The 13378-nt window shown below is 38.3% G+C and overlaps 2 protein-coding genes and 1 pseudogene across 9 annotated transcripts in view; 1 reads left to right on the top strand and 2 right to left on the bottom strand.

Annotated features, from left to right (window-relative positions):
* LOC129459394 (zinc finger protein 431-like) overlaps positions 1-13378 on the bottom strand; it is a 402258-nt gene that overhangs the window by 60730 nt on the left and 328150 nt on the right.
* The window catches only part of LOC134732303 (zinc finger protein OZF-like), a 319666-nt pseudogene that overhangs the window by 18365 nt on the left and 287923 nt on the right, over positions 1-13378 (top strand).
* Positions 1865-13378, bottom strand: part of LOC129459386 (zinc finger protein 430) — a 137476-nt gene continuing 125962 nt past the window's right edge. For 6 of the 8 annotated variants that reach the window (XM_063616243.1, XM_063616247.1, XM_063616244.1 and 3 more), the window contains one exon: positions 1865-8173. In XM_063616243.1, coding sequence (XP_063472313.1) covers positions 6783-8173 — 1391 coding nt within the window. In that variant the 3' untranslated portion in view covers positions 1865-6782. The remainder of the gene's footprint in view (positions 8174-13378) is intronic. The other 2 variants (XM_063616242.1, XM_063616249.1) reach the window with 2 other exon arrangements.

Raw genomic sequence — 13378 nt, 5'->3', positions numbered from 1 at the left:
GCGATTCTCCTGCCTCAGCCTCACAAGTAGCTGGGATTACAAGTGTGTGCTACCACACTGCCTAATGTTTTTGTATTTTTAGTAGAGATGGGGTTTCACTACATTGGCCAGGCTGTCTCGAACTCCTGACCTCGTGATCCGCCTGCCTCAGCCTCCCAAGGTGCTAGGATTACAGGCGTGAGCCACCACGTCTGGCCAGGAACTCTGATATTTTAACAGCATATTCTGAACCCAGCACATTGCAAGGGAGGAGCTGATGTACTTCAGGATTTTTGCTTTAAGCTTGGGGCACCTGGAGTTTCTGGTGATGATGGTAATGGTATAAAAGACACTAACGGGGCAGGTGTTGCCTATGTTCCCATAACTGGCCACTCTGTGAACACAGTATAACTAGTTTGCATGCAAACTAACAGTAAATGTGTTAATCCAAAAGCTGTCAGGATCTCCCAAAGTTATCCAGAGAAAATGACTGAGGAGTTGGCTACAGTTAGGTGACTAAAAATAAAAACTGAAGACTGGACTTCACCCACTAAAAAAAGTATGAAATAAGAGAAATTCCTCCAAATTGCAATATCAATATGGAAAAAAATATTCTTCCAAACTGCAAATTCACAGAGGTCATTTTATTATTTTGCAACCTTTAACATTTACACTTAAAAATAGAAGATTCTGCATGGAAACATAAGTTGTGTATCACAGAGAATTAAATATAAAATTGTTCACTTACCATTAACTCTCTTAAAAATTTAATTTTTGCCAAGTGCAGTGGCTCACGCCTGTAATCACAGCATTTTGGGAGGCCGAGGAGGGTGGAAGACCTGAGGTCGAGAGTTCAAGACCGGCCTGACCAATGTGGAGAAACCCCATCTCTACTAAAAATATAAAATTAGCAGGGTGTGGTGGGGCATGCCTGTAATCCCAGCTACTTGGGAAGGCTGAGGCAGGAGAATCACTTGAACTCGGGAGGTTGTGGTGAGCTGAGATCGTGCTATTGCCCTCCAGTTTGGGCAACAGAAGCAAAACTCCATCTCAAAAAAATAAAATAAAATAAAATAAAAAATAAAGTCTACATGCAGTGTTTGTAATCCCAGCACTATGGGAGGCCAAGGTGGGCAGATCACGAGGCCAGGAGTTCGAGACCAGCCTGGCCAACATGGTGAAACCCTGTCTCTACTTAAAATACAAAAATTAGCCGGGCGTGGTGGTGCACGCCTGTAATCCCAACTACTCAGGAGACTGAGGCAGGAGAATCACTTGAACCCGGGAGGCAGAGGTTGCAGTGAACCGAGATCGTGCCACTGCACTCCAGACTGGGCAACAGAGTGAGACTCTTTCTCAAAAATGAGTAAATAAATAAATAAAAATAAATAAATAAATAAATAATTTTTAAGGTGTATTTTCTAGCAAATTTTTATTTGCCACACTTTGTATAACAATCTAATAAGCTTTTCCTTTTACAAACAAAACCCATGCAACTGATTTAATTCTCTCACCTGTGGACAGTGTATGCCTTTATCTTAATTCACTGATCTGAAAGTTACATTGATAAGCAAACTCTCCAGTTAAACCCAAGTTTTCACGCTGGATGCCATGGCTCATATCTGTAATCCCAGCACTTTGGGAGGCCGAAGTGGGTGGATCACCTGAGGTCAGGAGTTCAAGACCAGCCTGACCAACAAGGTGAAACCCCATCTCCACTAAAACTACAAAACTAGCTGGACGTGGTGGTGCATACCTGTAATCCCAGCTACTTGGGAGGCTGAGGCAGGAGAATCACTTGAACCTAGGAGGCAGAGGTTGCAGTGAGCCGAGATCACACCATTGCACTCCAGCCTTGGCAACAAGAGTGAAACTCCATCTTAAAGAAATAGAAAACAAAAACATTTTTTCAGGGCATTAAAAAATACCAAGTTTCTCATCAAAATCTACAAAGTACCATGTGAAATGAAATGGCATGAAGACAACAAAGAGAAAACTGTAGCCATAACATAGAAAAATAAGGGCTGTGATGCATACATAGCTGGAATACACATAATACAAACAAATCTGAAGAAAATAAAAGCAGCATTTTTTTTTTTTTTTTTTTGAGATGGAGTCTTGCTTTGTCGCCCAGGCTGGAGTGCAGTGGCGTAATCTCGGCTCACTGCAAGCTCCGCCTCCTGGGTTCACGCCATTCTCCTGCCTCAGCCTCCCGAGTAGCTGGGACTACAGGCGCCCGCCACCACGCCCGGCTAATTTTTTGTATTTTTAATACAGATGGGGTTTCACCGTGTTAGCCAGGATGGTCTCGATCTCCCGACCTCGTGTTCCGCCCACCTCGGCCTCCCAAAGTGCTGGGATTACAGGCATGAGCCACTGCACCCACCCAGCATTTTTTTTTTTTTTAAGGTGGAGTCCCGCTCTGTCGCCCAGGCTGGAGTACAGCGGTGCGATCTCAGCTCCCTGCAACCTCCGCCCCCCGGGTTCAAGGGATTCTCTGCCTCAGCCTCCCAAGTAGCTGGGATTACAGGCACCTGACACCATGCCCAGGTAATTTTTGTATTTTTAGTAGAGACGGGGTTTCACCATCTTGGCCAGGCTGGTCTTGAACTCCTGACCTTGTGATTGACTTGTCTTGGCCTCCCAAAGTGCTGGGATTGTAGGCGTGAGCCACTGTGCCCGGCCACATTTTTTTTTTTTTTTTTTTATTCAGCAACACTCAGCTTTGCAGCCTGGAAAAAGTGTCCAAAAAGTGTCCTCTCCACATAAAACATCAGCTGTATTTCTTCACCACAAATATTTTCTATCTCTGACTTGAAGTTACAAACTAATTTTAGCAGAAATGTTTATGGCTTTTTCTGGAGCATGTTACACACCAAGAACTGCTATATATGCTTTTCACATTTACATATAAAAACATCTTCATGACTTACTAAGCTTCCCTTGTATTTACCTGAACAATTTGACTCCATAAATAAATTTACTCATGTCAATTATACAAAGTAAAAAGAACAATAACTAAATAGTAAGCTTATATAGGGTTCTCCAATTGAAAACAAAATGGAGTGTTCTAACTAAATAAAATGTAACTTAATATACTAATTGTGGAATTACATATAAAAATTATTTTGTATGCACATCTCATAAAAATTATTCTTATACTCACATTCCAGCTCACATAATATTTCATAAACTATAAAATAAATATACAAAATACAAAAAAAGTAGGGGTCTATCATGATTACCAGGCAAGTAAAACAGAGAATTTGCATGGGGAGATTCGGAAGTATAAGGCATAGATTATACAGTAATACATTCAATACAAAGCAGAGAGTATACGTTTGCTTTTGGTGTTTTTGAGGTTTTTAGTTTTCTAGTAGTCACCTTGTTAAAATGACTTGTTTTGTTCCTATGTTGCTCTTTTTTTTCTGAAAATAGGTACAAACTCATATTCCATAGTTTTCTTACAACTAAGGTTTATCTTTACACTAATATATATTTAACTCTATGTAAATAAAAACTAAAAGTTTGTATGTGTTTGCAGGCAGACAGGCCACATGTTCAAAAATATATGTAAGAAAATTTTAATAATATTTATTCAGGACTCAGAAATGTATGGATTTTATTTATACTTGCATATTTTTTATTATGACCATAAAAATAACTCTGTAACCAATAACAATTGTACATTTTAAAATAACTAAAAGTGTAGAACTGAATTGTTTATAATACAAAGGATAAATTATTGCTAGAGGTGATGGATACCCCATTTGCCCTGATGTGATTATTATATATTGTACTCCTGTATCAAAATATGCCATATATGGCATATATACTCATGTACCCACAAAAATATTAAAAATAAATTTTAATAATTGAAAAAGAAAAATTTAACCTACAGAAACAATATTCTTTAACTAATTTGCAGTTTAAACCCACTGACAAAAGAGATTACTTGAGATGTTAATCCACTATGTTGCCAAATAGTATATTGTTACCATCTTTTTTTTTTTTTTTGAGACAGAGTTTCACTCTTTCGCCCAGGCGCAGTGGCGCGATCTCGGCTCACTGCAACCTCCACCTTCTGGTTTTAAGAGATTCTTCTGCCTCAGCCTCCCAAGTAGCTGGGATTACAGGCGCCAGCCACCAAAACTGGCTAATTTTTTTGTATTTTTAGTAGAGACGGGGTTTCACCATGTTGGCCAGGCTGGTCTCGAACTCCTGACCTCATGATTCATCCGCCTCAGCCTCCCAAAGTGCTGGGATTACAGGCGTGAACCACTGCGCCTGGCCCCTTATTGTTATGATCTTTCATCTATACCCTTAAGTAAAGTGGAACAGGTTAAAGTTCGTGGCATAGTAACACTTCATTGAATGCACAATAGTATTTAACATGTTAAAAATATTGGATTAAAATATTAACTTCACACATAATCTAACATTTTTTAAATATACTGGATTTTATTATACAAAAGTACAATTAGTACAATAATATACTAATTTATTTTCATTTAATTTTAAATAAAATTAAAAATGTTTTCTTCTCATAACACAAAATATTACTCTGAACACCTACCTAATTCATTATTCAATGTAAGTTAACCACAAAGAGCCTCTTCACTTAATTTTTCATCATGCATCTTACATTTTAATGTCCTTACTCTGTCATAGAAAAGATCATAAATAATGGCCACCTAATAAAAAAGACTCTCAGGTTTTTTTTTGTTTTTTGAGACGGAGTATCGCTCTGTCGCCCAGGCTGGAGTGCAGTGGCGCAATCTTGGCTCACTGCAAGCTCCGCCTCCCGGGTTCACGCCATTCTCCTGCCTCAGCCTCTCCGAGTAGCTGGGACTACAGGCGCCCGCCACCACGCCCGGCTAATTTTTTTTTTGTATTTTTTTTTTTAGTAGAGACGGAGTTTCACCGTGGTCTCGATCTCCTGACCTCGTGATCCGCCCACCTCAGCCTCCCAAAGTGCTGGGATTACAAGCGTGAGCCACCGCACCCGGCCCCGACTCTCAGGTTTTTAATGCAGCAATAACTGATCACATGCTTTCACACGTGAATACAACCGGAATAAAGAAACAGTAGGAAATATTTTGAGAGTTGAATTACATCATTATTTACAAAAAATCTGTAATTTTTTCAAGAAATAAAGTATACTTCAAACGTAATAACTCTGCAAAAAACCCTTCTATTCCTTTTAAAGTCATATACAAATAATTTTTCTACCAACTGTAGTTTTTTTTTTTTTTTTTTTTTTTTTTTGAGACAGAGTTTCACTCGTTGCCCAGGCTGGAGTGCAATGGCGCAATCTCAGCTCACTGCAACCTCTGCCTCCAGGGTTCAAGCAATTCTCCTGCCTCAGCCTCTCGAGTAGCTGCGATTACACGCATACACCACCACACCTGGCTAATTTTGTATTTTTAGTAGAGCCGTGTTTTCTCCATGTTGGTCAGGCTGGTCTCAAACTCCTGACTTCAGGTGATCCGCCCTCCTCGGCCTCCCAAAGTGCTGGATTACAGGTGTGAGCCACTGCGCCTGGCCCCAGCTTCAGTTTTATTTTCTATACTCAGCACTCTGATTTAGTATAATATCTGAAGTGTCAGTGCCTTAGATATTTCTACAGTAAATTCTCTGATATTTACATAGACTTAATTTTGGATTAAATATTTTCATTTTTACTGCATCTGCAAAAATATATTTCAGTATGAACTCTGGTGTCTTCTAAGCTGTACTTTTTGAAAAAGTGTTTTCTAAAATTTATTAAATTTGCAAGGTTTTTCTTCAATATAAATTCCCTGATGTTGAACAAAGTTTGAGCAACTACTTCAGAGTTTTCTTCTAGTACAAAATGTGTACAATAAAATCTGTGATACAAATAAAGGTACTACAACCAACCCGCTTCACATTTGTAATGTTCATCTTCAAAATAAATACCTTCTTCACGTTAAAGGTTTATATTTTCTGAAAGATCTTTTGACAGTAATTGCACTTATATTCCTTTTATTAAGTATGAACTCTCCAGTGGTAAGATGTGAATAGATATTAATGGCTTTTTCATGGTCTTTATATTTGTACAATTTTTCTCAAGTATAAATGTTCTCCTGTGCAATAAGGCGTGAGCATTCGTTAAAAGTTTTGCCACACTGTTCACACTTGTAGAAGTTTTCTTCAGTATGAACTATCTTACCTATAATCAAGTGTGACAACCATTTAAAGGCTTTGTCACATTCTTTACATTTCTAGGATTTCTCACCAGTATGATTTTTTACGTTTAAAAAAGTTTTAGGTGTTGTCAAAAGCATTATCACATCTTTCAAGTTTGTAGAGTTTCTTTTCAGTACGAATTATCTTTTTTTTTTTTTTTTTTTTTCTGAGACGGAGTGTCACTCTTGTTGCCCAGGCTGGAGTGCAACGGCGCGATCTCGGCTCACCGCAACATCTGCCTCTGGGGTTCAAGCAATTCTCCTGCCTCAGCCTCCCGAGTAGCTGGGATTACAGGCATGCACCACCGCACATGGCTAATTTTGTATTTTTAGTAGAGACAGGATTTCACCACGTTGGTCAGGCTGGTCTCGAACTCCCGATCTCATGTGATTCACCCATCTCAGCCTCCCAAAGTGCTGGGATTACAGGCGTGAGCCACCGCACCCAGCCCATGAATTATCTTATGTCTAGTAAGAATTGAGGACTTGTTGAAGGCTTTGCCATATTCTTCACACTCATAGGGTTCCTCTTCAGTATGAATGTTCTTATGTTTAGTAAGAATTCAGGACTGGTTAGAGGCTTTGCCACAATCTTCACATTTGTAGGGTTTCTCTCCAGTATGAATTACTTTGTTCAGTAAGGTTTGAAGACTGGTTGAAAGCTTTGCCATATTCTTCACAGTTGTAGGGTTTCTCTCCAGTATGAATTACCTTATGTTTAGTAAGAGTTGAAGACTGGCTAAAGGCTTTATCACATTCTAGATATTTGTAAGATGTATCTCCAATATGAGTTATCTTATGTTTAGTAAGGTTTGAGAATTGGTTAAAAGCTTTGCCACATTCTTCACATTTGTAAGGTTTCTCTCCAGAATGAATTACCTTATGTGCAGTAAGTTTTGGGGACCGGTTAAAGGCTTTGCCACATTCTTCACATTTGTAGGGTTTCTCTCCAGTATGAATTATCTTATGTGCAGTAAGGTTTGAGGACTCATTAAAAGCTTTGCCACACACTTCACATTTGTAGGGTTTCTCTCCAGTATGAATTCTCTTATGTTTAGTAAGAGTCGAGGACCAATTAAAGCCTTTGCCACATTCTTCACATTTGTAGAATTTCTCTCCAGTATGAATTATCTTATGTTTAGTAAGGTATGAGAATCGGTAAAAAGCTTTTCCACATTCTTCACATTTGTAAGGTTTCTCTCCAGCATGAATTATCTTATGTGTAGTAAGAGTTGAGGATTGGTTAAAGGCTTTGCCACATTCTTCACATTTGTAGGGTTTCTCTCCAGTATGAATAATCTTATGTGTAGTAAGGTGTGAGGATCGGTTAAAAGCTCTGCCACATTCTTCACATCTGTAGGGTTTCTCTCCAGTATGAATTCTTTTATGTGTAGTAAGGTGTGAGGACCGGTTAAAGGTTTTGCCACATTCTTCACATCTGTATGGTTTCTCTCCAGTATGAATTATCTTATGTGTAGTAAGGGTTGAGGACTGCTTAAAAGCTTTGCCACATTCTTCACATTTGTAGGGTTTCTCTCCAGTATGAATTCTTCTGTGTCTAGTAAGGGTTGAGAACCAGTTAAAGACTTTACCACATTCTTCACATTGGTAAGAATTTTCCCTAATATGAATTCTTTTATGTTGACTTAGGTGTAAAAGCATGCAAAACGATTTGTCACATTTTTTACATTTGAAAGGCTTCTTTCCAGTACGTCTTATCTTATGTATATTTGGATTTGAAAATTTATAAAAGACATTCACATATTTATCACATTGAAATATTTCACTCTGGGTAGTTGTCAAACACTGGTTTAGTTCATCATAACATTCTTTGTGCAGATTACACTCATCCACACTTTTACAGCCTGTTCTTAACTGTAAATCTTCATGTCCACATTTTCCATATCTTCTCAATATGACTTCTTGGAAAGAATCTTTTATGCCCTGCTCTGGCCAAAGGTCTTGGGCAAAATGAGAATATATAACTGAAAGAAATAAAAATAACAAATTATTCCATTTACTACACTCAGATGAATATGCTTTACAAATCTAACCCATAAAATTATACAAACCACATAAACAAGGTGGCATAGTAAAATAATAAAGGCCCTAATTTTTTTTTTTTTTTTTAGACGGAGTCTCATTCTGTAGCCCAGGATGGAGTGCAATGGCATGATCTCTGCTTACTGCAACCTCTGCCACCCAGGCTCAAGCTATTCTCCTGCCCCAGCCTCCAAAGTAGCTGGGATTACAGGCATGCACCACCACGCACAGCTAATTTTTGTATTTTTAGTAGAGATGGGGTTTCGCCATGTTGGCCAGTCTGGTCTCGAACTCCTGACCTCAGATGATGCGTCCGCTTCAGCCTCCCAAAGTGCTGGGATTACCACACTTTGGCACACCGGCCACTGCGCCTGGCCCAAAGGCCCTGATTTTTTATGGACATGTAAATGTAACAAAAATATCCAACAAAAATACATCTGGGGAAAATTTATAAATAAGTTAAGTGTGTGAAGTGCCCCAGCTGAGCACAACATAGAGAGTGACACAGAAGAAAAAGAAAAGTCTGTTAAATTTACCCAACACAGCTCTTCCTGCTCCCCAATATAATATAGTGCCTTTTGAAGTAAACTGCCAACTTTTGGTTTCTTTTTTAAAAGACAGCTAAAATACTGGCACATACATCTTTATTACTTGCTTCTAGGGGCCTATCTAGACACTGGTTTCTGTCTCCTATGACATATAGTGCTGAAAGAAATGGTGGTATAATTTGGAATGACAGTTTAAGTCTGCTGAGACCAAAGCTAAATGTTACAGCAGCAGAGAGACTACAGTACCACACAGAAAACAGGTGTAGCAAGTTATTACTATTAAGAAGAAACAAAAAAAGGCCAGGTGTGGTGGTTCATGCCTGTAATTCCAGTACTTTGGGAGGCCAAGGCTGGTGGATCACTTGAGGACACAAGTTTGAGACCAGCCTGGCCAACAAGGTGAAACTCCATCTCTACTAAAAAAAACAAAACAAAAATTAGCCAGGTGTGATAGCGTGCACCTGTATTCCCAGCCACTTGGAAGGCTGAGGCAGGAGAATCACTTGAACCCAGGAGGCAGAGGGTGCAGTGAGCCGAGATTGCGCCACCGCACTCCAGTCTGGGCGACAGAGCAAGACACCGTCTGACAAAAAAAAAACTAAAAAAAGAAGAAACACAAACTCCTTTAATTAAAAAATAAACACAAAATTGTTGACAAGACACATTCTAGCAGCATGTTTGAGAGACTCCCAGGATCTCTAATCAAGATAATTGTTCAGACTATGCCAGGACAAAGCTACATTATAAGGATTGTGACAGGTAGCTTTTTTAAATGTACAAATTTCAATCAAAGATTACAATGTATACAAAATAAGGCAATATGGTTTTATCAAAAATATAAAAGTTTCAGAGAGAAACCATAAAAATGTGTATATTAATTTTAAAAATTGAAAACAAATCGAATAAATACTCAGTGAGTAACAGAGAAATATAGAGAACTACAGAAAATCAGAAAAATGAGGGTAAGAACAAAAATATGTAAAATACCAGAAAAACAGAAATTATGAAGGCAAAAAATATCAAAAAGACTAACTGAAAAATTCTGAAAGAAAAAATGATGGCTGGGTGGGGTGGCTCACGCCTGTAATACCAGCACTTCGGGAGGCTGAGACGGGCGCATCATGAGGTCAGGAGATCGAGACCATCCTGGCTAATATGGTGAAACCCTGTCTCTACTAAAAAAAAATACAAAAAATTAGCCAGGCGTGGTGGCGGGTGCCTGTAGTCCCAGCTACTCGGGAGGCTGAGGCAGGAGAATGGCGTGAACCCGGGAGGCGGAGATTGCAGTGAGCCAAGATCGGGCCACTGCAACTCCAGCCTGGGCCACAGAGCCAGACTCTGTCTCACAAAAAAAAAAAAAAAAAAGACGTAAAAATGAAGAAGCTCAAAAAACAAACTAGGATACACACAAAAATATTTATAACAAACACATACATAAGCACAATTTCAAAAGTCATAGACAAAAACAGCCTCTTAGAAACTGCAAGATAAAAGTGACGTCATTTGCAAGCATAGTCTTATGAGACAGCCAGTAAATTGTCAACAAAAATTTTGCAGGCCAGAAGGGTACTGTCTGATATAGTCAAAATTCTGAAAAAAATAGCTATCAAGTGAGTATAATACCATCAGCAAATGTGTCCTGCTAAATTAAAAAAAAAAACCTTCAAAAATAATCAAATTCTGAAAAAGTGCATTGGTACTCCGTATGCTCTACATATAAAAGATGCTAAAGGCAGTTGCTTCTACTGAAAATAACATTATTCAATGAAACAACACATAATCATAGAAAAATACATTATTTTCTGGAAAAGATATGCACAAACACAAAAATTGAATTTTTAAGCATTATTATAATGGTGCAGAAAACATTTTTAATTATTTTCTAAAATTTGAAAGTTAAAAGCATAGAAATGATTATAAACATCTGTTAGTTAATATGTAACATAAAAAATATAATTCAAACATCAATGAAAAATTTGAGGGCAGATGTAATGAGAAAAAATATTTGCATGTAACTCAAGTTTTTTTCTTTTTACCAGACTGACATACATTGTTGTATCTTTTAGAGGTTTTATGTAATCCCCAAGATAGCACAAATAATATATTTGTATAGATAAACAAAATAAGAAAGAAGTAAAAGCATATCAACATAAAAATAAAAAAGACACAAATTAAGAGAGAAAATGAGACAAAGATACAAGAATCAAATAAAACAATAAAATAACATTAATAAGTCTTTCTGTTTCAGAATTTATATCTATACACATAAATATATACAACTAACTTTCCACTCAAGAGACATACGTTCAATAAAGTGATTTATTAAAAAAAATTTTGGCTGGGCGCAGTGGCTCACGCCTGTAATCCCAGCACTTTCAGAGGCCAAGATGGGCGGATCACCTGAGGTGAGGAGTTTGAGACCAGCCTGGCCAACACGATGAAACCCCATCTCTAGCAAAAATACAAAAATTAGCTCAGTGTGGTGGTACCTGCCTGTAATCCCAGCTACTCGGGAGGCTGAGGCAGGAGAATCACTTGAACCTGGAAGGCGGAAGTTGCAGTGAGCCAAGATCATGCCATTGCACTCCAGCCTGGGCGACATAGTGATACTTTGTATCAAAATAAATAAATAAATAAAAATAAAAAAACCAATGTAGAAAATAACCTATATGTGATGGTCCATTCTCAATTCTAAGTGCATTAGTTTTAAGCAGGTTACATGGAAATAAAGACATAAAGAAGCAGAGTGTACTGAGTCACCACCCCCCTCCTTCCTGCCTTCTCTTTTACCCAACAGCCAGGCGCCTATAGGTCAGGGTCCGCACAACTACCCCCCCTCCACCCCACCAAAAAATTTAGGTTTGCAACATAGATAATTGTACCCTTTCTTATCAGCTAAGTGCAGCCACTAGGGCCACAAGTCAAATGTCTGAAGAGTCCTGAACAGTCGCGATGCATTTTGGGCTGCAACAAAATGCAACAAGACAACTCATAAAAGAAACACCTAAAGCCCTTGCCAATAGGTGACATCTGGGAAGATTGTGACTCAGCAGTAGTCGGGCTATGAGGAACTGGGGGAGGGACTTGTGCACTAAGAGATAAATTGTTTGTTGAAACTGTGCTGCGTGTGCCTGCAATGCCAGACACTCAATCTTGCAAGACCGTCATTAAAAGCCTCACTTTTGCTGTTCTCCAGGTCTCTGAGTCCATTCTTTGGGTTTGGATAGGTGAGTTTGTTTCTCACACCAAGATGTAACTTGCCTTTCTACAAGAGTCAGCTAAAATCTAATGATAAAAAAGGATTGAAAGTGGCAAGATGGATTTAGACATTCCATGCAAATATTAACCAAATGAGAGCAGAAGAGGCCAAATATTACACAAGCTACATCTTAAGTCAAAAACTGTCATAGTTTATAAAATGTACTTTAAGTCAAAACTGCAAAGAGACAAAGAAGGACATTAAACAATAATACATTAATTTACTGGGAACGTATGTGTATATATATGTGTGTGTGTGTGTGTGTGTGTTTGTATCTCACATTAAGTCTCCAAATATATCAAGCAAATATTGACAGAATGGAAAAAAACACCTAGACAGTAATATAATTACAGTAGGACATTTCAATACCCAACTTTCTGTAATAAAAATAACACAAGACAGAATATTAGTAAGTAAAGAGAGGACTTGAAGGCAGTATAAAACAATTATTTCTAACAGAGGTATGGAGAAGACACCTCAACAATATCAGGATGCACGCCTTTCTCAATAGCTCATACAACATTCTCCTTGATAGACCACCTGGTAGGCAAAAAAAGAAGTCTTAACAAATTTTTTTAATTTTTAAGTTTTTTTTTTTTGTTTTTTTTTTTTTGAGACGGAGTCTTGCTCTGTCACCCAGGCTGGAGTGCAGTGGCGCAATCTCGGCTCACTGCAAGCTCCGCCTCCCAGGTTCATGCCATTCTCCTGCCTCAGCCTCTCCGAGTAGCTGGGACTACAGGCGCCCGCCACCACGCCCGGCTGATTTTTTTGTATTTTTAGTAGAGACGGGGTTTCACTGTGGTCTTGATCTCCTGACCTTGTGATCCGCCCGCCTCGGCCTCCCAAAGTGCTGGGATTACAAGCGTGATCCACCACGCCCGGCCTTAATTTTTAAGTTTTTAAAAACAAATTTATGAATTACATTCTATGACCAAAATGAAATGAGTATAAAACAACAGACAGAAACTGAAAAATTTATAACTATATAGATATTAAACACAGTCGCCAGCATGCTCCTGTTCAAAGGTTGAAATAATTAATATTTTGAAGATGTCCATACTGCTCAATGTAATATAGAGATTTAATACAATTTTTTTTTTTTTTAATTTCTCATTGCATTTTTGAGGAAACAGAAAACACCAACTCCAAAAGTAGTATATGGACTCTCAAAAGACAATAAAGTACCCAAAGTATTCAAAAAAAGGAACAATGTTGAAGTCATTATAGTTCCTGATTTCAAAATACATTACAAAGTTACAGAATAAAAACAATTTGGTATGAGTATAATGGCTAAAAAGTGGACTAACAGGCTGGGTGCAGAGGCTCACGCCAATTCCAGC

The sequence above is a fragment of the Symphalangus syndactylus genome, chromosome 13 (genome assembly GCF_028878055.3).
Source record: "Symphalangus syndactylus isolate Jambi chromosome 13, NHGRI_mSymSyn1-v2.1_pri, whole genome shotgun sequence".
In the NCBI taxonomy this organism is placed as follows: Eukaryota; Metazoa; Chordata; class Mammalia; order Primates; family Hylobatidae; genus Symphalangus; species Symphalangus syndactylus.
This window is presented reverse-complemented; position numbering and strand designations above follow the sequence as displayed.